General features: G+C 36.9%; 1 protein-coding gene across 8 annotated transcripts in view; it reads right to left on the bottom strand.

The window, feature by feature from the left end:
• The window catches only part of RALGPS1 (Ral GEF with PH domain and SH3 binding motif 1), an 80,544-nt gene that overhangs the window by 14,510 nt on the left and 42,061 nt on the right, over positions 1-23,973 (bottom strand). For all 8 annotated transcript variants that reach the window (XR_015278265.1, XR_015278266.1, XR_015278267.1 and 5 more), the window contains 3 exons: positions 17,242-17,379; positions 15,470-15,563; positions 6,306-6,373 (listed from right to left, as the gene is read on the bottom strand). Coding sequence is in view for 4 of the 8 variants with exons in the window: in XM_086858548.1 (XP_086714674.1) it covers positions 6,306-6,373; positions 15,470-15,563; positions 17,242-17,379 (300 nt within the window). In the remaining 4 variants the exon portion in view is untranslated. The remainder of the gene's footprint in view (positions 1-6,305; positions 6,374-15,469; positions 15,564-17,241; positions 17,380-23,973) is intronic.

Genomic DNA, 23,973 nt, shown 5'->3' with positions numbered 1-23,973 from the left:
ATGTTATAAATGAATGTTACTTTTGCAATCCTTCAGTAAAACATGTGAACATTTACAGTTTCCAGAGCTTTTAAAAAAAGCAGCAGGGTGAGGGAGTTACAGTTCACAATTTTTCTCCATTAAAAAACTATCAATATACCAGTACTAGATATGCAAACTAAAACCTGAAAATGATATTATAAGAAAATGCATATTATATGATGAAGAACAGAGTGATTTTTCAGGAAGATAGAACAGTCTCAACTATTCACTATTTTTTGGTGAGCAGTTAAGATGTAAAACTTACCAGCTCTGCTTCTAAAACTTAATAAAGACATTCCAAGCCACAGACTCTCTAATTAAATCCTCACTGTAAATTTTTACTACTCTGTTTCCATTGTAACCAGCATGATAATTAAAACTTCCAAAGAGAAAGATCTACTTACAAAACACACAATAAATAACTTTAGATTAACTTTGTGCACCGAATCAAGAATGACACAAAAAATTACATCTAGAATGATGGCTATTGTAAAAGAACAATTTTAATTTTCAGAGTATTCTTTACAATTCAACAAAAGGATACTAATGCACGCAACATATAAGAGACATATATGTTATGTCTGCTTCTTAGACAAGAGCAAACTAAATCCAAGAATCTGCATTCTTGGCTGCACCTCCCTATGCTCCTTCAATCTCCCCAAAAGCTGTCACTCACACTCACACTCACACTCACACACACATAGTTCTGACTGCACAGTAAGCACACCTGAGTGTACTTCCTTCAAATGCTTCCTGGATAGAAGTTGATATTTTCAAGTACCTCTTTTATGGAAACATTAATTGTCAGCATTTGTGTCACTTACTCTGCACCAGTGGAATGCACAAACCCCAGACTTACAACTTCAGCAAAAATGCTCAAGTTTTTGCAGTTAGATCTCCAAGGCAGCATATGGGCTTGGGTGACATCAACATTGGCAATGAAAACATATCCATTGTGAGAACATAGCTGCAGGAAAACTGAAGTTTGGGTTCAACCAAACAGATGAACCAGTTCATCAAAAAAACCCCAACGTTTTACAGAAATAATTTCAGGTGACTGCTGTGAGAAAAGAGTCAAAACAAAAAAAAAACCAACCCAACTAAGCCTCCAAAAAACAAGCCAGAAAAGTCCTTTGTCCTCTGGCTGGTCTATATTTGTAACATTCCTCAGAATAATGGCTTGGTAGTTAAAATAATCATCAATGAACTAGGACATTTGGAATGGAAGTCACAGAAAGTAATAGAAAGCAATAAAGTTGAAAACTGAGCAAAATCATTCTCTCCCTGGAAACTTAGCATTTGTTTTGACAGAACATTCTTCTACAATTTTTGTGAGGTTTTGGTATGTTAAGAGAAAACCCACAGCACACTAATTCCAGTTGGATTTAGTGGTTGATAACATGTGAATCCACAGATTTGTCTGGTATGGATTTGTTTCAAAAATACTCCAGTGCATTGTAAAAGTTTCTCAGGAAAGGATCACAGAGGAAGAGAAAGTAAACCAAAGAGTAAAGTTTTCTGGATGATCTGTAAATTTATGTGAAGGAAACTTAATTCTTCTATTTCTATCCTAAGTCCTCTGTAAGAAAAGCAGACATGGTACACAGTGACCAAGAACTCGCACATGGATTAGACAATCCTCATTTCCACAGAATGACTGGCTGCTAAAGCACTTAGTACAAATTATTTATTGGTTGCCAAAGCAACCAGTAAAACAAATGGCAAAACTAAATGTCAAACTCAGTGTTTACATGGAAAATGATGGTGTGTGGGTTTTTTATTATAAAATGCTGGAACTACTGTAGAGATATCACTAAGGTAGTATAGCTACTTCAGAGAGTATGTGCCCTTGTACAAATGTGCAATTATCTCCGGTCTTTCTTCCTTCTGTTTCTACATTTTCAACTCCAATATATCACATACTCTACATCCAATAATTGACCTCTTCTAATTAATTAAAATATATATTCTAAGTTTGTTATGAGCTAGCTGTCAAAGCTGAATGGGCTTGGCACAATAGGCTAAATTTTACCCCAGTAACAAAGAGGAGAATATACCTGTTTCAGATTAATTACTCCACATTCCTGGTATGATGGTAACATAAAACCTCTGATCTAATTATTCAATTATTCTCCCCTCAAGAATTACACCATGACCTACTTGGGGGAAAAACACAAAAAGAAAAAAAAAGAAAAAGGAGGGGGTGAGGATCCATCCCAAGCTACTGCGTAACGAACGCCCCCAAATAAGGGCTACCCACAGCAGAGGCCTGGCAGTTGATAAAATCTAATGCCAGGTGTTAACTTTAATGAAGGGGTTCATTAAAAATCACAGAATTGTTAAGACCGGTCTTTGAGTCACTTAGTATTAGTGACTGGATATGGTCATTATTTTACCATTATTTTAACTTTTTTATATTGTTTTTCAAGACAGAATAAATATGCTATATTCCAGAGAATAAGTAACCATTTTCTGTTCTGATTAGCACTGCACCCTGAACTTTTCCAAATAACATGATAAGAGAGAGTATCTGTAACAGAACATTTCTCTTCTGAGCTACACTTAGTGTGCAAATTCTGAGGAACTTCAGTTGCTTAGAAGGCTTACATTTACCATATATTGCATTAAATAGTTTCCTTTGTTCTGGGAAAATGTATTGAGTTATACCTTCCAAAACAACCTAACAGCCATACCATAAATGACAAGCACCTTTCAGGTAACACTGCAGGAACACAGATGTCTTTTACAGCTAATTCAACTAGAAACTGTGAACAGTTAGCTTACTATAAGCTCTCCAGCTACATTCTCTCTCTCTCAAGCCACAGCAAGACAGAATGAGCAGACCTAGGTTGCTGCCAAGGAAGTTGTGTGAATCACACCATTCCTGAAAGCATTCAACTAAACTGCTTAAAGCTCCTTCTTAAATGCTACTTGCGAGGGACAAGAATCTCTGCAGCTTTATGAAGACATGAAATCTTCCTGTGAAAGCACTATTCACAATATACATTTGGTAATTAAATGAGACCCTCTTAGCCACTAATATACGAAACATAGCTTGTGAGACAGTCACTTTAATCAGATGCCTGCCTCCTGTTTGAATTTACTGGAAAACTAGTTGGCAAAATAAGTGGAAAATGGACACATGGTTTTCTCCAGCACTTTGCAAATAGAAATGCTGTAGGATTTAACTGTTTTTATTAAGCCTCACACTCATAAAGATATTTCAAGGGGAAAAAAAGAATCCCACAATGTCTCTGGCTACAGTAAACTGTTAATATTTTTTTTTAAAGACAGAGAACTGGGTAGAAGATAAATTCACAGAGCTGGCAAGTAAAACCCATTTCCATCATGAACACATGCAATTATATTTTAGAACACAAACGTGACACTATTGTCTGCACTTAATCCCATTATAGACTTTGGAGTCATTACCAATGACTCCAATTGAGCTTTTTTTCTGTCCCTGGAAACACATACTGATCTCTAAGGAGGCAGCATGTCACAGGCAGAACTCAACTAGACTTATTGCAATTAGTAAGGTATTAACTTTTGGACTGTCGAGACAACTGAACTGATGACTGACCTTATCAGCTAAGAACCTTTATTTTAATTTTATATCATTATTATCAGACTCCCATGCCTTAAGCTATTGACTGGAACATTAAATTACTGCACACAGTATTTTGAGATCATCTATTATCGTTGTAGCTTACCAACTGCAAAGGACTTACTTCTGCCATACAATGTCCAAAGTGAAATTAATTTCAAGGTACAATTTGAATCCAAATAAAATTGACAGCAATACCTGTAATTGTGCTATTTTTAATTCTCCATGTTCAAACATCCCATTACTAATATTTGAGTGTTTTAGTTTAGAATTATTGAAGACTAACATATGGCTATATTCCCATTTATTAATGTTGTTAAATAAATAATAAATTATTGCCTTCATGCTTAGCTAAATTTCAATTTGAATTTATACTATCTTACTTAATAAACGTTCTCCAGGAATAAAGTTTTCAGTAAAATGTACTGGATTCCATTTAGTAGCATTTTGCAGCCACACAGGTGCAGCTCACTGAAAAATTCCTGTGGGTACTATGAAATGCTGATGGCATTCATTGTCTAACTGGCAGTAAGCGAGAACTCTCTAGCTGAGCAAGAAATACAGCAGTCCACAAAAGGGTCAAGCTTTCGAAGGAAATACTAACAGAAGAATGGAGCAATAGGGATGACTCAGCACTTGTTTTCTAGTCACCACATTAGTTCTCACTCTGAGTAAAGCAACCTTACAGAGCTCTTAAGGCCACTGTTTCATGATTCAGAAGGGAAAATTCACCCTCTCCTTATACTGCCAGTTACTATAGGATCACATATTCAGTGAAGTAGGTAATACTGAACATTGTCCCAGTCATTTTTTGTGAACTCCAGCTGAGCGCACTGCAGTATCATGCTGTATTCCTTGCCTGGATTAGGCAAATTTAAAGTTCTCATTTCCAGTTTTGGAACTGTATTTTTAATTGACTTCCATTAGAGTTCTAATAAGGTCTCAGCCCTTGATTAAGAATTACAGAGTATTGGCAATGATCACATATTATGCTGCTGTGACTGAAATTATATTCCATAATCATACAAATGAAGTGTTAACATCAAACAAGGATTGAACATATAGATGTAATACAAAGTAAAAGCCAGAAAACAAAAGAAGTTTACTTGTCTGCATTACATATGTAATCATATGAGAGACAATGACTTAGTTTCAAGTCTCTAGTATGAAAAAGCAAATCCTCACAAAAGCAAAAGAAAATGTGACATGATGTGGTGGGTTGACTGAAAGCAATGACTGTGTGCAGAAGCAAAAGAAATCAAAAGAAGAAACTATCCTCTACTTCCCATCAGTAGGCAGTGAGCAGCCATGGACTAACCCAAGCATTGTAGTGCATACTTAGGAAGACAAACACCTTAATAATAAATGCCTCGGTGCCTCCCTCCCCATCCCCCCCACTTCTCTTAACTTCTATTGATGAGCGTGTCATACAGTACAGAATATCCCTTTGGGGAGCTTCAATCAACATCCTGGCTATGTACCCTCCCAATCTCTTGCCCATCCCCAGCCTACCGGTCTTTTTGGCAGGGGGTTGGGTTTGGAGAGATAGCCTTGATGCAGTGGGCACTGCTTAACAGAAGCCTTCTCAACACCTTTCCAGACACAGATACAGAGTACAACACTGTGATGGCTCCTGTGAGGAAGTTAACTTCCAAATGCATTTCTGTATGAAGAAAGCATTCATACTTTTGAACTCATTTGGTTAATAAAAAAAATCCTGTGAACTATTTTTTTATGTTTAACACAGCAATTAATAATACTGAGCATTAAGCAGGAAAAGGGAAAGCACCTTCCTAAAGAAATTGAAGACCATGTCAAATGTTTATCTGACTCTGGGAATAGTAATCACAATACTAGGACAAACAAGAGGTTCCCTATAAATGACTGGTCACTTGACAGCAGCCAACATAAAGAGCTGGAAGGCAGATTTAAAACCCATGGGATTTTTCTTTGTTTTATATTTAGCATCTTCCTTCTTCTTTCTCTCATTTACTTTACTTTCATCGGTGAGAAAAAAAAGACATTTTGAATGCCAATTGAAACTGCATGTCAGATGTGGTCTGGACTTGGAGTTTTTACATTCACACATGGTTTTACATAATGAGACAGAAAATTGGCCATTCAGGTTCAAGAGATTAAAACAGAACAGCTTTTGAGATAACGGCTCCTATAACAGGAAGTATATCTCACACAGCCTGATGTTTGTTTATTCTGGTCATAGCAAGAAACAGCAGATTAGTTTTTGTCAACATATGGATGGTACTCTTGTTTTTCATATCTTGCTAGAAGTTATTGTTGCTACAAATTTTTGTCCTGCTTTCCACAATGAAATTGTCTCAAACGTATGTGATCACACAGAAACCTCAAAGGAGAATTTCCTTTGTTATTCACTGCATTGGTATGTTTTGTACTGCAAGAGGGCTCTTTTTTATTCACTTATTAAATAATGACAAAAATGCAAGCATTTGTAAAAAAAATCCCACAATCTGACACTTGTTCCAACACTAGCAAACACCCTGTGACATCCCTTGAACTGGAACTGCTTTTATACAAGTCAGCAATCTTTCTTGTTGACTCATGCTACTGATGTACCTCTGGGTTTTCCCATATACTTCAGTGGAGAATTTCTGTAATTAAAATTATTTCCTTACTCAAATTTTCAAATGTTGTTTTATACCTGCAAGATCTTCTTTGGAGGAAACCAGTCGAGGAGAGCTGTTACCTGGCTCAATTCTTAAAGATAATCTGGAAAAACAAGTTTTTAGAGAAATTAACAAAAAAAAATTTCTCAATTAAAGTTGAAAGAAATTGAAGAAGCGATTATTTTGGCAGTGCTAACTAGTAATTTTACTTTCTTGGAAGTGTAGATATTTATTCTGTGATGTAACAAAACAATAATTTTTTTAAGTAAATCTCTACCTGTCAGAACCAAGACAGATACTGTGAGGAAAGTCTGTGAAAGCAGAAAGAGAAATCATTTGATTCTCTCAGTTTAAAAATGGAAGTTCATACAGTCTTTCACCTTGGGAATAAAAACTCAAAAAGTAAGTAATTTAGATACAAACCTAAGATTTTATTCCCTCTAAACATGAAAGTTAATTTACTGTTACCATGTTGAAATGTGCACACAGAAATAACTATTTTGTTACTGTGACTTACAGAAAAGAAGCTTAATAGGGCAAAGTGACACTTAATAGTAAAAGAAGGTAATTAGAATAAAGTAGTATATGCCATGCTGCCTTGCTCTATGTGTTTTATTATGTACTCACTCACTCTTGTGTTCTCAGCACTCCAACAAATCTCAATCTCCCAATTCACATGATTTCTGCCATTTCTCAAGTTTAGGCAGTCTTAACTTGACATTCATGGGTCTTTTGCTCTGTACCAGTCTGACAAAAAGGCACGAAGGACTACATTGTGAAGTAAATTTTAATGGAATAGGCATAAATCCAAAGGATACAAAGAAATTTGGGTATTAAGCCCATTTTACTGGGTTAGTCCATATTTGACAAACCAAAGCTCCTAGGAAAAGCAGGCATTTCACATTGTTTCACAGTTTTTCTCTAAATGGAAGCACATAATCCCTCCTTCAGATAACCCATCACTGTTCCACAACTGCCAATTTATTCTGTGTCTGTCTGTACAAGAGAGATGTTACTGGTCTTTTCCCACATGTGAGAATAGCTTTTTTAGTTTCTGCCAGCTTTGACTAACTCATCTCTGAAGCTCTTTTCTTACCCTGTATCACAGAAGGTCCTCCATTTTATTAGTCCCCTGTGACAACAGCCATAGTTTATTTGTTCACTGTGGAAACATTCATCTAGTAAGTCCACTGATAAAAGATATGATTGTCGTTCAGTCCATGCAAGCCAATAGCCTTTTTATTTTACAGTGATGTGATTTGTAATGCATTCCTCCTGGAAATTTTTTGCTTGGTTAGAATAAAATGAATTTAAATCTGAATGTAAAGATTAGAGACCATATTTATTGCTAAGCATGCTGAACTGAATTGTGCTCATTAAGCAGGTCCAGTTTATAATTTCAGATAACTATTTACAGAACAACATATTTTTTATAGCAAGAATGACAGGACTACCTCACATAGCTGATAAGGCCAGAAGTCATTTGTCTAACATCACAGTTTTTACAGACTTCATCAGCTTACTGTACATCAAGCTCCTGGATCCAGTACAACTCCTATATGTTAGGAAAACAGCACAGGTGAAATACTGCCTAGGAATATGTACATCAGAGGAAGTGCTATGACCTGATAACACATTTAAGGCAAGTGCATTCTTACACCTTCTTTAGTGACAAAAGCAAGTGAGATCAACTTCCATGCAACTACTTGCACTATGCTATTTCTCTCTGTCTGTATAAAATTATTCTTGTAAGGAAGAAAAGAGGAACATAACAGCAGGAAGAAAGACCTAACACCTTTATGCTTTTAACAAGGTTTTAGGGAGAGATGTGCTATGATTATACCAACTAGAAAGCACATGTGTTGTGTGCTGCACTTAGAAATTCACTAACAGAGCAACAGATGAGCCTTCAGTGCTATAAAATGAGATTACATCACTCTCCACTGGTCATCTCCCCAGAATATGTGAAGTTAGATAATGTTGGTTATTTGTTTGGTTATGTTAAACTGCACTCTGAAGCTTAGCCCTAAGTCTCTGACAGTTTGGACGTCGACTTCCATAATGCCAGAATTCTGCAATGTTTCAAGAAAAATTAGAATGCAATTTATCTATTTCCAACCTACAAAAATATAGGATGTATTAAAAGAAGAACAAATAAATGCGAGCCTAAATATATTTTGGTAAATATAAAATACTCATGCTGACGTTATATTTAAACTGTTAAGAAAAGGGAATATATTCTAACAATGAGGTGCCATTCCTGAGCCACTTTCTCTTCTATTTCCCCTCTCCTCCAGAAGGCTGGAAACAATCAAAAATATTCTCTATTTCAAAGAAGAGATACTGACAGTCAGCACAGTTTCAACCAGTCCTGGCTTCTTTGTCATCACCCAAATTCAATTTTGCAATTCCTCTGACACTGTTTTCCATGGAGAAGCACAAGTTCCCTGCATGCACCCACATGCTCAGTGTCTCCCATAAAGGACACCTGGAGCCAGAATCTGTGGCCCCTGAGAGGCTTAGAGTGATACTTTCAAGAGATCACTGCAGACTTTGAGACCTGATGTGCTTACCACCAACATGCATCATCCATATCCTCACACACCTAACGATATTCTCACAGCTGACTGTCCAATGTTGTCCACTGGCATTACTTTAACTAAAAAACTACCTTAGTTCCAGCATGCCTAATAAACCACTCATAAGGCATAAAGACACTGTTTTGTGTTTGCTGCTGTGAGTCATCAGAAATTCATCTCAGAAGTCACTATATTAATCTAATATCACAGTACTGTAAGGATTTTTTTTTGTTTCAGGAATTATTTTCAAAAAACCAAATCTTTGCTTTACCATAGTAAGGAAGCGTGGTTTTAGTGCATAGTTCAAATGCTGACAATTTCAACATTCCAAAATTATACTGCAAGAGTTCAGCTAAGAGACATGTCAGGATAAATCCTAGATACCAGCCTCAGAAACAGCTCACAAGAAACTGAAATTTCAAAACTGAGGAGTTAGTATTAACAATCTAAGGTGAAACTAAAGTTAAAAGTAAAATCTCTAGGTAAAAAATCAGCATAGAGATTTGCTGAGTTAACAAATACCAATCTGCCATTAAACTAAGACAAGGTTCTACAGAACAGGCACAGGAAGAGTATGTGAAGGCTTTGTTCTTAGATAGTAGAAAGATGACTGAACAATTTCTGGTTCTTTTAAGCCTGATACTCAAAATATTTTCTGGAACATGTTAGGGCAGGTGCTCTGGAAAGTAAAATGCACAGACCTCTGTTTCAACCTAGTTCTAAATAACACTCTGCTGTTGGGCCATTCAGCCCATTTTAGAGTAACCTCCCCAGTAAGCAGGAAAAGAGGAACCTAACACAATGCAGAAAATAAAATAGGGAGTCAATCTTGAACATAGTTCTCTCTCATGGAAGTATGCTCTCCCAGTACAGGATGGAACTATTGCTAGAACAGTACAGCCACTGTTACACAATTTTTCTTATATCAAGCAAGTGAATGAAGATTAAGAAGAGTCTTACACAGAAGTTTAGCTGCTCCATGAGGAAGCTGAACAAAACTTACTCCTCTTTGCTGAAACAAGGATCATGCTAATTGTAACAAAGCAGTGCACTCCTCAAAGCTGCCCCTTAGGGCATTTCTGACCATTATTTGTGTACCTAACAAGATGGGTCTGGCATATCTGGAACATTCTGGGCTGCCTGTCTAACATTTAAACAGTAGGTTCTATGAGAGTAGGTCAAGCAACAGTAGATTGCTGGAAGCTTCTTCTGTAAGGATACTGTCCCTAAGTGTCCCCCAGTATTCTCCTGGAGAGGCTGCAGCCCATGGCATGGACAGATGCAGTCTTCTGGGACTGGGAAAGACCTGGTTAGATGATTGGGCCCAGAGAGTGGTGGGGAATGGTGCCACATCCAGCTGGGGACAGTCCCTGATGGGGTTCCCCATGGCTCAGTATCAGGCCCAGTCCTATTTAATATCATTGTTGATGATCTCGACAAGAAGATCAAGTGCACTCTCGGTAAGTTCATGGATGACACTAACTTGAGTGGGAGTGTTGATGTGCTGGAGGGTAAGAATGCTCTGCAGAAGGATCTGGACAGGCTGGATTGACTGAGACAAGCTGAGATCAACGATGGGAGGTTCAACAAGGTAAAGGGCTGGTTCCTGCAATTCAGTTACAACAACCCCATGCATTACTACAGGATGGGAAAGAGTGGCTATAGAGTGGTCCAGGAGAAAGGGACCTAGGGGTGCTGGTCAACAGAAGCTGAATATAAGCTGGTGTATGCCCAGGTGGGCAAGAAGGCCAATGGCATCCTGGCCTGTATCAAAAGTACTGTGGCCAGCAGGTCTAGGGCAGTGATTGCCCCTCTGTACTGGTGAGGCCAAAACTTGAATCCTGGATCCAGTTCTGGGAACCTCACTGCGGGAAAGAAATTGAGGCACTTGGGCATGCCCAGAAAAGGGCAACAAAGCTGGGAAATTACATTTACTTACATTACTAATAATATAATACTAAGAACCTGCCATTTAATTCCAGTTCTGGAACAGGACTGGAACTAACATGGTACAGCTAGGACTTCATCTGCACTGTTAGGAGTCAGTATAGCCTTCTAATTGCATACAAATTTCCCCTAATGTTTTCCCATAGCATCTTGCCTTTCTGAACCTAAATTTGAACTAATTTTTCTGTAAGTCATCTTATTACTATATTGCCTAATATACTTCGAAGAACTAAACTACAGGCATAGATAAAAGCCTGATTGTCCTGTCTTGTCCTGTACAGACAAATAGTACTATAATACAAATAACAACTGGTTTCACTCAAAAAACAACTGAAAATGCAAGGCCTGACCTAATGATGCCAAAAGGTCAGCAAAAAAATGCATATGAATGGCTGCAAGGTATGTCTGGTTAGGGGAGGATGTGGCATTGTGCCACAATGTTACATACTGCTAAAACTGAGCAGCTTCTACAGAAAACAGTATACAAGCTGAACAAGAAGGATCTGTTATTTTTAGAACATGACATCATTGTCAGAGGTTTTCTGCAGCATTCCTATTTGCTGACAAACACAAACCTAAAGGAAGCAATTGAACTGTCACAAAAAATTGTAGAGAAAAGCTTTGTTTATATAAAGTGGCTGCCATATTTTCCTTTCCAGTGTAATTGAGGTTCTCATTTGGCAAAACGTGTGTTGGGATTCTGCCAATATGTTTTAGGACAACTATTTAAGCATCTCTCTCTGACAGCCTGGTATTGAGATAGTTCTGTTCTTCATGCCAAAGAAGTGCTCTGCAGAGAGCACTAATGCTGTCCCTGGCTCAAAAAGAGCAGTCACTGCAAAGAAAAAGATGGAAGATATTCTTACCCAATCTAAAAACTTAGTACTCTCCGTATTTTTGAGGCTTACAGTTTCTTCTAGCATGGGACCAGAAAATCCTATGAAACTAAGGATTCATTAAGGGAAACTGAGAGGAAAATATGAAATCAAATAATCAAAACAAAATCCAAAAATTTCTTACCAAGTGCAAAAATGGAAGAGGAATGAGAGTTTTCTTTAAGGCTAGATGTGATGAGTTTTGATGAATTTAAATTAATTTTTAAAAAAAAAGTTTTATTTTGATGAAACAAACATGGTAGAAAGAGATCAAAGTTCGCCAATGCATATAAGCTGCAGCAACTTTCCTGTGGTAAGATTCAAATCTTTCCCTCTTTTTAATACCTTTTATGACTTTAGTCCAGTTTTTCCTTTCCACTTGCTTCCTTTTTGTGAAGCCTGGAAAGAAAACCACTAACCTTGATTGAATTAATCTCACAAATAACTAAATTCAAAGAAGTATTAAATGATCTTTTAATCATTCTATGATTAATGTAATTCTCTGATTCTATGATTCTATGATCTAAATGATCTTCTAATCATTAAATGATTAGATTAAATGATCTAATGAAATGTAGACATTTCAATATCTTCGAGCATTATTACTGAGAGACCGCCAGCTATTCACGACCGTTCACAGAAGTATCAGTGAACATCGTTTATTTCTATCTTTAGCACACCTTTTATAGGGTTTTACAGGGTCTGTGGGCTAAGCAAGTTACCATTGGCTAATACACACAGGTTTACATTTTTTCTCCTGTACACAAGGATATTGTTTTGCTTTATTCTCTCTCGTGCAGGAGAGTTTCAAGGACTTTAGCCTTTAATATCATGACTTATTCCAAAGGATGGTTTGTGCAGACAGGCCTTTACTAATATATCATGCCCACCTTCTGTTAAAATATTCACTACACATCATAAGCAAGGTTGCTGCTAAAGTTACATTAATATTCAAATTTAAAATGGAATTGCTTCTAGTTTTTACAAGTATTATGCTATGGTATCATATGCTTATGGAAAACACTTGTTTAATTAATTTTTTCTGAAATGGTACAGTTCATTTGTTGGGCAGATAAGCTGTTGTATACATGGTGTTAACACTGTTGCATCATCAGGAAATGGCTATCTAAAAATCAAATTGAACAATATGAACAGTTTCTTTAACCCAATCCAGGTGCTGTAAAACCTCTACTAATTACAGTCCTTTACCTTTACCAGTGACTACTTAGTTTAATTTTTCTCTGTCTTCACAACTTTAATGAAACACAGAAGTGTGTGGGAAATAAGTAATTAATGATCATTTGTTAAATTTTAACACTGAGATTTAAATCACAGACTACTCTTAACAAAAGTCTTGGACTCTTGACCTTTTCAAAGGCTGTGTGCACTGCTCATGGTAAATGTGCATCTCTTGCACAATGTGCCTGTGTGTGAAACATATACAATGTCATGAGACTGAGTAAAGGAAGTACTTGCATGTTCTACCATCAGTGCTCTGGCAGGAATTCTAATTCCATGGAGCAGATAAATTTTGCTATGAAAACATTAAACACTTTCTTTTTTTCCCCCAAATTATTTTCCTACGGAAACATCACTACTCTCAGTACCTGTGATCAATCAGACACAAAAGCACAAACATCTCAAATCTTCACCAAGCACGAGCTTCTGCAGTGAATGACCCAGTGCTTTCAGCTTCTTTTGCTGAAGCTTAGCCTAAGCAAGGGGACAAATTTTAGACATTTTATCTCTATTTGAAGCATGCCCTGATAATACTTTAAGAAATTCCAAAAGAACACCCTGTCTGAATGCTTTTTCTTTTAGAACTATTCTCTCAGGGAAAACAAAGCTCCACAGGCATTCATCACAAGAATTCCTATAAACAGATCTGGTCAAGGTATAGTCCTGCATGGCTCTTGGCTGGAGCCAGGGCTCAGAGGAACAGCTGGAGTTACCACCAACTGCAGCTATACTCAAAATCCAAAAGACAAATTGTCTGACTCATGTTATGCTAAAACATGGGTTGCTCTGTCTCTGTTATGATGACACCTTTTTTTCTATCTCAGCAGGAGGTTGCATCTGTATGCCAGCAGTGCCAGCACTAATTGCAGCAAAATGTAAATGGTTGGTGCAGATCACTCTTCATACACGTGTAGATGACCCCACACTGGTAATGCAGAGTCTTCTGATTACTAAATGTGCTCTTTTCTTTTTTTTTTCACAAACACTAACTGGTAGTCTTCACTTCATTAACTGATCAGGTTTCAACTTAAGACTATTTAATTACTTGTCTCACTACTCCAGAAAAGAAGAGGTTCCATAATTCCATTACTCTGATAGTTACAAACCATATTTCAACATTCAGATTCTAAAATTTTCTATGTGTTTTATCCTTGTGATATCATTACAATTTCATTTAAATTTCTTTTTACCCTCCCCATTTTCTTCCAGCTGTGTTTATACATTGTGATTCTCTTATCCAAACATCTCCTTTCCTAGGCTAAAATCCAACCTAGTTCTTTACATCTGCTGTTACAAGACAGATTTTATTTATCTGATTGTACAGGCATTTATTTGAACCTTCAAACATGCAAGCATGTATGGCCAGAATTGTATACAACGTAATATACACACATATGTATCCTAAAGTTGCATACAATGTAATAAAAATACTCCATGTAAGCTCTCACCAGCTCCTTCTGAAGCAGTATAAACAACTCTAGTTTTTCATAGAAACACTATATTTGACAGGCAATAGGGATGAATGAAGTCTTTTCATGGCTGTATCTCACTTGTGAGAGCTATCTACTGATCAACACCATAAACCAATGTTAGAACAATTATATAACATTTTGGGGTTTGTGTCACTATCATTTTAGTCATCACATTCATCCTTTGTGATAGCCAAACCAAGTTCTATTTCAATGAACCCTTCCATCACTGTTTTATTAGCAAACAGTCTAAGTACACATAAATTCTGATACAAAGTTCTTAACTGAAGTATTTAACAAAACTGGTAACAAGACTGGTTTTAAGGAAGTTCATTACCAACCTTGCTCTCTAAAACATATGCTAAAATATTTTGTACTAGCATTGTATTACTGAACATACGTTTGCTTTGAATACTTCAAATTCTGCGCACCTAAAAAGTTACTCTATTTGTCAACAGCTAATTGTATAGCATTGCATCTAGGTTGGCTGAGCAATTTAAAACCTTGCTTTCTTAGCCTATGACTTAATTTTTGCTAGTTCTTTCAGAATTACTGGCCAGGGATTATCACTTCCTTTAACTCGAGCATATTCACATATTCACCAATGTGCTCTCTGGCATCTGTTCAAACTTCTGTGTGAGTTAACTCTTCTCCAAGTCTTTTGTAAATATTGCTTTAACATGCTTAAACCCCCAAATTTAAACACCCAAATCATAAGTATTAACTTATTAAAAATAATTACTTGAAATTGGTAGATGTTCTTATTGTATTAGTCATAATACCAGAGCCAGTGCTGGACGTCTTGGAGATGACTTCAGTGTTACTGAACAAAATTCCCAGAACACAATCATGTCATAGAATAAAGACTAGATTTTCATCTTTTCTGAACTGTTGCTTTTCACTAGTATATTTCACTTTGTAAATCTGCTTATAGTCATAAAGACTGTCAGTCTGGATTTTACTTAGCAGAAAACACCCTAAAACATCTTCAGCCTTTGGTTGGGCTTTTGGTTCAGCTCTTAATAAAACTAATGACTAAGTAATCTTTTTGTTAAATTTCTCAATGCCTGAAGAAAAGAACAATACTTACTTGTAATTGTCATCTTCTACAAATTTCTGAAGTTCTTCAATGTAATGGACAGACTTCAAGTACTTTTGCACATGGGGAAGTGTTGTGAGATGATCTGTGGAGTGTTCAAACAAACAAAAAACATTAACATTCATGTCATCCAAAATTATTATTTTTTCAGGTTTTTTTTTTTTTTCTGATTCTTATGATACCTTCATGGAAAAAGAATTTGAACCTCTCTAAAAAATAAATTGGGCAGAAATACTACCTTGACTCTAAAAAGGTGTTAAAGACTTGATTGAGCAAAAGTGATGCTCTCAGTTATTAAAGAAAATACAGATGCATTTCATCATCATGAGAGCTGGTGGATTTTATTAGATGCTATCTTGCTGGTGGAAAAAAATTATCTGCTGTGAAACCTGCTTGAATTTTTTGGTTCATTGGTCTTGGGAAAATTAAAGCCTACAGCCATAGGCATTAGTGGGTCTCATATGTCCAAGAACTGAGGAGACTTTAAAGTTATTAAATAACTAATTAATAATTACAATGCTGAATACCAAGAATGAAAGACACTAAGTTCAGAATGACAGAAGAAACTATTGACACATGGTGCATGGACAGGAACATGTCTTGTATGTACCTAACTTAACTTCTGTGCTCTCATAAAGGTAACTGTTTTAAAGGCAGCCATTATCCCAGAATATTGTTTCAAGGTTATATTTTCATTTTCATCTAGATTTTAACAAAAGCACTCAAAATTAATGCATATGACTGCAGGAAGTTACCAGAACTGTAAAAAAGAAAGGGTCAATGAAATCATGAGGTTTCTTTATCATCCAAAGTATTCAGATACAAAATGAAACTCACAAAAAGGAAATGACACCTGAATAATCTAGCTGATCAGTATCATACGTTATTATGTTTAGTTTCTACCTTGAAACACTCTAAAATACCAAAGCTGACAAAAAAGGATAAGGGCTGGATACTTAAGCATACACAGCTAACATCTCACCTTGTTTTTTTTTCACAATCTACCAATCTTTTTTTTTTAAGCTCTCCAAAACGGCAGCTTTTAAATTTTCTGAATTTGACTGTTTAGCTGCACTCTAGGCTTTTCAGCTGGTTATACATTTAAGAAATGAAAAGTCATGCTAAGTCACCAAGAGTATGCTGAGTATTCATTCAGACACCAAAACCAGCATATTTCCTGATATACAGCTAGAACTGTAGAAATTATTTTTAGAGTATAATCCTGTTAACAAAAAGAAGCAACCCCTCATTTTCCTGACTTCATCCGGGAGCAACATCCATGCAAAATCTTAGCACAGTTGAACAACTGCTGTATTGGTGGAAATATTTGTATTTCATTCTGTAAATATATCACCAGGACGCTAATAACAAAATGATAGCCAAACAAACACATTCCACACTCTAGACATCATATCTGCTGCAAAGTAAAGGGAAGATAATAATTCTCTTTGATTGCCTCTGGTGGAAACAATATATAAGCCAAATGCAATAGCTGAACTTGAAAGCATGTCATTTGTACCCCACATGTAACAGTAAACTCTACACAACCTCTCTTACAGCTCTTACAATTTAGAGTACATGCTTATCTGCCCAATTTACTGCTAAGACTGAAGCTACACAGAAGTGGAAGCTACATCACTTACTAGCATTCAACTCTACCAACATTAGCCTCTTGTGTTCCCTCAGGGCCAAAATGTGCTTCCACAATTTTGCACTTAAGTGATTTTAGTCAAGGCTTGATAGGCATAACAAAATTTACCAACCATAGTTGCAGGATACTTGCAGATCAGCTATGATTCGGAGAATATTATTCATTTGATTGGATCTTTGTTCATTCTCCATTATGCTGTCTGAAGCAGGATATGCAGAATCAATGTAGATTAAATCCAAGAGATAAATTCCTGAAACAAACAAATCAATCAACCAATTCATCTAGTGTTTCAAACAGAAACAGCTGCATAATTTTTAATTAATATAGCAGCCAGAAGCTGCTTACCCCCACTGCAGTCTGGGACCATTGAACAAAGGAGAGCTTAGGATTTACATTTTGAAAAATTCTGTAATTACTGCTTGAGTTCTATCCCCTTAAAAAGACAGAGAAGCATTTTGTACTTAGGCTACTGCCTACAATGAGCAATTTGCAGGATCATAAAAAGGACGCTAAAAAAAGAGTGAGAGCTGCCCCAGCCAGTGGTGCTGACAGTGGGGAGACAATGCTGCTGGCTCCCATGACCAGAGACCACTGCAATGCTTCCTTTGTCTGCCACCAGTGTGGAAGATCTCCATTAACTTTTCTGCCCTGAGACTCAGGAATATTTTACGAAAATCTCTTGCAAGACTTTTTCTCACTCAAGCTGAGCTCACCACATATTTGTTTCTTCAGATCTCTGCCATCTTGATCAGTATGTTGCTCACTGGATCATGCTGTGTTATGTCCAGCCTTAGCCAGGCTGCAATACCCAATTTCTTTAGGTTTTTCCCTTATTCATTCATGCATTCTGGAAAAGCCTTATACTGCTTAGGGAGGAATGAATGAAGAAATCATATGACATGTCATTGAAAAGACATAGAAGAGACAGACAAAGAGGTGGCAACATGCCAGAACAAATTCATAACAAGTTTGTTATGAACTGTTAAATGTTTTGCTTGGAAACCATAAAGCCATAAACTATCTCTCAAGTCCCCAGTGACCTGTGAATTTGGACTACGAAAGAACCATATATGCCCATTAGACCCACTGATATGATAAATAGGAGAGTGCTCCAGTGACCAAAGGTAATTTAAAAACCCCACTAAAACAAAAAGGGACATTTAGACCTTGTAAATGAGTGGAATAGAGCTGGATTAACAACTGAACAACATACAAACCAATGGGAATTTCCAGTCGTGCAGGAGTTAAAGAAAAAAGACGCTTAGAGATCAGGTCAAGTTCTACAGTCTAGTTTAACCCTCTGCAATAACACAGATCAGTCCTTCAAAAATTTTCTTCCCCTATTAAAAATCCTCTCTTGAAGAAGTAATATATCTCATAAATATGAGCACAGTTTATAAAGCAGAGGTTCATATGACTCAGACTAGCTTAAAAGTTTTATCTTAAGAGTAACCTGGGGTATTTATTGCTTTTACCCCAAAAAGCATTTTCTAAAAACCATTCTCAACTTATCTTCATTTCTCTCTCTGCACGTTTCTACCTCTAGAATGACAGAATGACGGATCATCAAAAGTTACAAATGTTTTGACTGATTGTTTAATTTGTTCTCTTTTCTTGAAACAAAATGAAACAAAACCCTTCTGTTTTTGTGATTTGTATTACTAGTTTGCAGCTCTGAACTGTAGCAGCATGGCATATGGATATTGTTACTGCTACCAGTCCAAAGCATCTCTAGAGAAAGCCACTCGGGTTGGCACAGGCAGTCACTATAAAAAAACTCACACGCACACCATGGACAGGTCAGTGAAGAAAGATGGAAAGGGTCTCCTGTATGGTATTCCAGAGAGGTTTACTGCAATCCCATCGAGGGGATCCAGTGACAGAAAGACCCCAATTTCCTGCACTGTCTCAGGTTAAGTATAGGGTCAGGGGCCAATAGTCTCGGGGCACAGGGGCAAGGCAAAGGTCAATGACTATGGGGGATGAGGTTAATTTACCTAGTGTTCATAGCACCATGGGAGAAGCATTTTGTCTCATCCTAACCACTCAGGCTTTCTTGAAGCCTGTGGTGGACTCTTCCAGGGCATGTGCCCAGAAATTCCCCTAGTAGGCTCAAGGGCTTCCTCACTGGACCTAATGATTAAGTATGCTGATGTGATAATATTTCTCTCAGCTACAGTAATTTCCCAAGCTAAAGGATAAAAGAGTTTAAAGGAAGAGGGAGTAATCAGGGTTTGCTTTCCTAGATTATCAAAATAAATACAAAAGCAGAGAGGTAAAAAGAAAAAAAACTAGGACTTTATGTGATTAGAAGACAATTTTCTACAAGTTTGTCAAGGGCAGCAATACCTACTCTTTCTTTGTCCTTTTTCACTCTTGTGAAGCTAAGCTCTTAATCATACCAGTTTATTATATCTCATACTTAATTTCACTTATCATACTAGAGAAACATAAATAGCACTTTTGTCCTACTTTGTTTCCACATCCCAGTCTTAGATTTCAGAGGGGGAAAAACAACCTCAATTATTATTTTCAGATTTTCTGAACTTTATCTGAATAAGGGTTTCAGCCACACTGGGAACTGCTTCAGCCATCATCCACACACTTGAGAGATCCTAACACCTACACAAGGCCAGCATGGACCAGGCACCTTTCACCTCAGAGTGAGGGAAGAACTCCAGTTTCCCTAGTGTTAGCATCGCTTTGTAGCAGTTTAGCATTGAGCAAATCCTGAGACCCCGAGGTTTTGCAATGGTCTAGAGATCCTACCTAGACTGAGGTTCCATACAGCAGCTCTTCACTGTACCCTCCTGTCAAGTAGCATATCAAAACGTAGTTAGAGTTATGGCTGTAAAAATTCTATTTGCTCACAGCCTTTACAATGCAACTTGCCTTATGGCAGCCTGGGTCAAGGCCACTTTCCAGCTATTTTGAGCAAGTCTGAAGCTATTCTCATTGATATTAAAGGTATAAAAACACTTCCACTCTGTAGCAGTGGTTGTAAGCACTTTTCAGGACAAAGAATCTATTTTCCAGGACAACATACAGATGAGGACCAACAAGGTATACAAGCACCAAAAAGGTTTAAATGGTGTTAGCCTAAGCCCTGTAAATTCCAAATAAAAGTGTAAGGAAATGGGTTTTTGGCAGGTAGTGGGGTGCAGGAAGAAAAAACCTGAACTGATAGATGTCAAAAAAATTAAACTGAATGTAATATGCTAGAATATAAAAAGAACATATTACACACCAAGCTACACCTTTTCCATATTGTTCCTCTCCCTCTCTTCCTTTAAAGCAAGAAGGATAATTAGATTTTTATGATTTTTTTTTGTTTTAAACCTGAGCAGTGATATTTTAAACTCTTCTCAAAATATGATGTGATAGTAGGTATAGATAAGAATCAGCTTATTTTGCACTGAGGAATGACAAAATTATTCCCTTCAGCAAAAGATTTCAAGACCCATTTCTCAAAGGAAAGCCTCAGGGTTGCCCCATGCCAAAGCAAACACACAGCACTAGATTTTCAAACTTTGGCTCACATTTGTGCTACTGTGCACTGAAAAAAGCTAGGTTGTGAGGCCATCGGGATATTTTCCAGAGGGTGAGCTCATAGGCAGTCTCTTCCACATGCAAGTGTCATTTTCCAGTGATACTCACTTTTCTCCATTGTCACCAGAACTAATTTTGCAGCTGGATATTGTATGCAGACAACAGCATTCGTTCATTTATAGTCCCATGGAAGTAACAACACATGCTAAGGAAAATCCTGGCCAAATAATCCAGAACTACATTTATTAATGAAAATCACCCTGTGTAAAGGGGACCAATTATTTTTAAGTTGGCAAAAGAAAACCATACTTGTAACACCAAGCTTTTAAACTTCTACTGGAGAGATCAAACAAAGCAGTAATATTAGTAACAGTTAAAAGAGATGGAAACATTAGAATGGTAAAAAAGTAAACTTCAGATGTAGCAGTCAGTGCCACCAGGACAGCACACTTCGAGCGCTCCATCCACCAGACAACAATTTCCAAGACTAAATTTTACTGAAAAAAAGATTTATGAAGAACTGTAGGATGCAAACCTAAGTCTATGTACTTGTGCCTTGATTTAAAGTTAAGCTTCTATTATTTTCTTTATTCAGTACTCAAGGCTTCTGAGAAAACAGCACTGAGGCAGACAGTACTGATAAACAGTAGATAAACAGTAGGAGTTGATGGGTACTGACAAACAGGTCTTAAGAAAAGAACTCCCAAACTAAGGTTATTCAGTTTCACTCAATTTTGAAGAAGCTGAGCTGGAGCATGTAAGCTTTAAAATGTTCATGAACAGCTATGGTGTGCAACTGGTTCCTCATTAGAAAGACTGACATAACATTCTATGAAAGACAAAACACTTTCAGTCCAGTAAATCACATGTACAAAATTATACTAATGAGAAAAGCTGGGCAGGTATTACTTTAAATAGCAGTAACAGAAACAATGAGAAATCTGTTTTCTAAGGCATTTCCCTGCAAGTTAGAAAGCCCGGATTTAAGTTTTCTATTCTGTCACAGATTTCTTTGATCTGAGCAGCATCATCTATTCTTAACCATTCAGAATTTCAAGTCTCTTTGTGGGTTTATGACAATTTGCAGTCACAAGGTATAATCCAAAATTTACAGCACCTAAAACTGTTTCACAAATATACACTGTTGCAAAGCCCATCATAAAAAATTCTGTGCAGATTGAAAACTTGTATCATTATTAACAGTGTCTTTTTTTTCTTTTTATTTTTTTAAACTTCTTGTATAACAAATATAAAACTATACTGTAAAATAGTAGGGCTAACAAACCAAAAAATAGTTTTGGTTTTGTACCACCACTGCATACTTGATGTATCTTTTCATGCACAGTGCTCTGTTAAGGGTCTGCCCCTGAATGCACATAGGCTGTCATGTAACACAGATGCCTGGGCATAGAGCGTTCCTCCAGTACAGGAAGCAGGGTCTGCAAGACAAGTAGTAAGTGGCACACGTAATAGAAGAGAAACCATGGAAAGTAATTATTTTCCATTTTCACTCCTCACAAATTGAATAATGACACTGGTTTGATAGGAGAGCCAAGAAGAAACAAGGATATGTTTCCAATTTGTAGACAACTATATTTATGAATGCATTTTCCTACATACAGTAGTGTGGTTGTATCACACTAAACAAAGCAGAGGACAGAGGGACAGTAACTTATCAATTAACTATGTGGTAAAAAGTCCAAATTACTACAGTCAGCAGTTTGTAAAACCAAAGACACCACTGTTAGGAGATTAGCTCATAGGCAAAAAAGCCAACTGTTTTGTGGTATCACTGGTTTCAAGAAGACTGGATATTTTCCATGGATTAAGGGCTGGAAAATTTTTCTACAAAACCAAATGTATATACTGGTTAACCTTGGTAGGACTTGGATACTCTAAAAAAAAAAGACAAACCTTTGCTAAGGCAACAACATGTGATTTGTAATACGGAATACAGAAATGTATTCATTATAAAATATCTCAAGAGACACTTTATGCATTTACAACATGATTCCATAGATGGCTGTCAAGGCGATTACAGGATTGGAAAGCTTGTCATACGAAAAAAGGCTAAAGGAATTGGGTTTGTTCAGCTTAGAGAAGTGAAGGGGCAGGAAGGGAACCTAACTGCTCTTCCAGTACCTACAGAGCCGTCACAGGGAAGATGGAAATATACTCTCTCCAGAGTGATAGCAACAGGTCAAGAAGTGATGGGGGGACATTCTATCTGCATATAAGCAAATTTCTTCTCTGTGAATACACTTAAATGTTGAAATAGATTTCCCAGAGGAGGATGGCAATTTTTCTTCCTGGAAATACTCAAGATACGGCTTGACTAGACACTGGATAACCTCATTTATGGCCCTGCTTTCAGGGCCATAGGACCTGAAGGTGACCAGATGATCTCCAGGGGTCTCTTCAAGCCACAACTCTACTGTTCTATGACAAGTTTGATAAATGTGCTAGCCTATACCTGCATCTCTATTATTGAAGGGAAGTTTGGAGCATAGCAGTTATACAGACTAATTTGCTGCAGCAGGAAGGCTCTGTATGCATAAGCAGACAACAGACCCTGATTTTAACTATGAATAAAGCAAGGACTTCAAGTAATCTCTTTTATCATGAGATATAAGCAAAATTTACCTTATAAAAATGTAGAGCTAGAGAAGGTACCTTATTTTGGCTCAATCTGCCTCAGCAACATCAACTGTACAAAATTAAAATTTGATGTTGATCCCACGGTCTTTCCTGAGTAACCTCATCCTATTCAACCACTGGAATTAATCATCCCACATTTGTCACTACAGCAATTAAGCCAAATATAGAAAAACAGATCAATAAGTGCAGCAAAACCCAAGCAACCTTAAAACTAAGATACCAGTTTGTGAAAGAAAATGTTACCAAGAACTCAACTGGAATAACATTCAAGAAGTTGTACCGCGAATCATCTCTGACTGGTGCAAACCATTTCATTATCCACTGAAACAGGCTAAAACATTTTGAAGCTGCCTGGAACTTTCTACCAAAGATTTCCTCCTAAACAAATCAGATCTCCAGAATGCTGTCAGTTGTTTTTTTTTTTAAATTTTTTCCCCGAAACACAGCTATTTCCTAATACTTTCCCCATGAATCAGGAAAAATACATTATAGAAGATTTACGTTTTACAAAAATACATTACAGAAGCGTTAAGAGTGATGCATTTTAACATTTTAAACATATGCTATCCAATGTCAAAAGGCAGCAAATGATTCAAAAAAGAGTATAGAAAAAAGGCAAAAGTACAATAGCTGTTTT

The sequence above is a fragment of the Cyanistes caeruleus genome, chromosome 20 (assembly GCF_971803275.1).
Source record: "Cyanistes caeruleus chromosome 20, bCyaCae1.hap1.1, whole genome shotgun sequence".
NCBI classification, from domain to species: Eukaryota; Metazoa; Chordata; class Aves; order Passeriformes; family Paridae; genus Cyanistes; species Cyanistes caeruleus.
The sequence above is the reverse complement of the archived record's forward strand: the minus strand, read 5'-3'. Positions and strand labels throughout refer to the sequence as shown.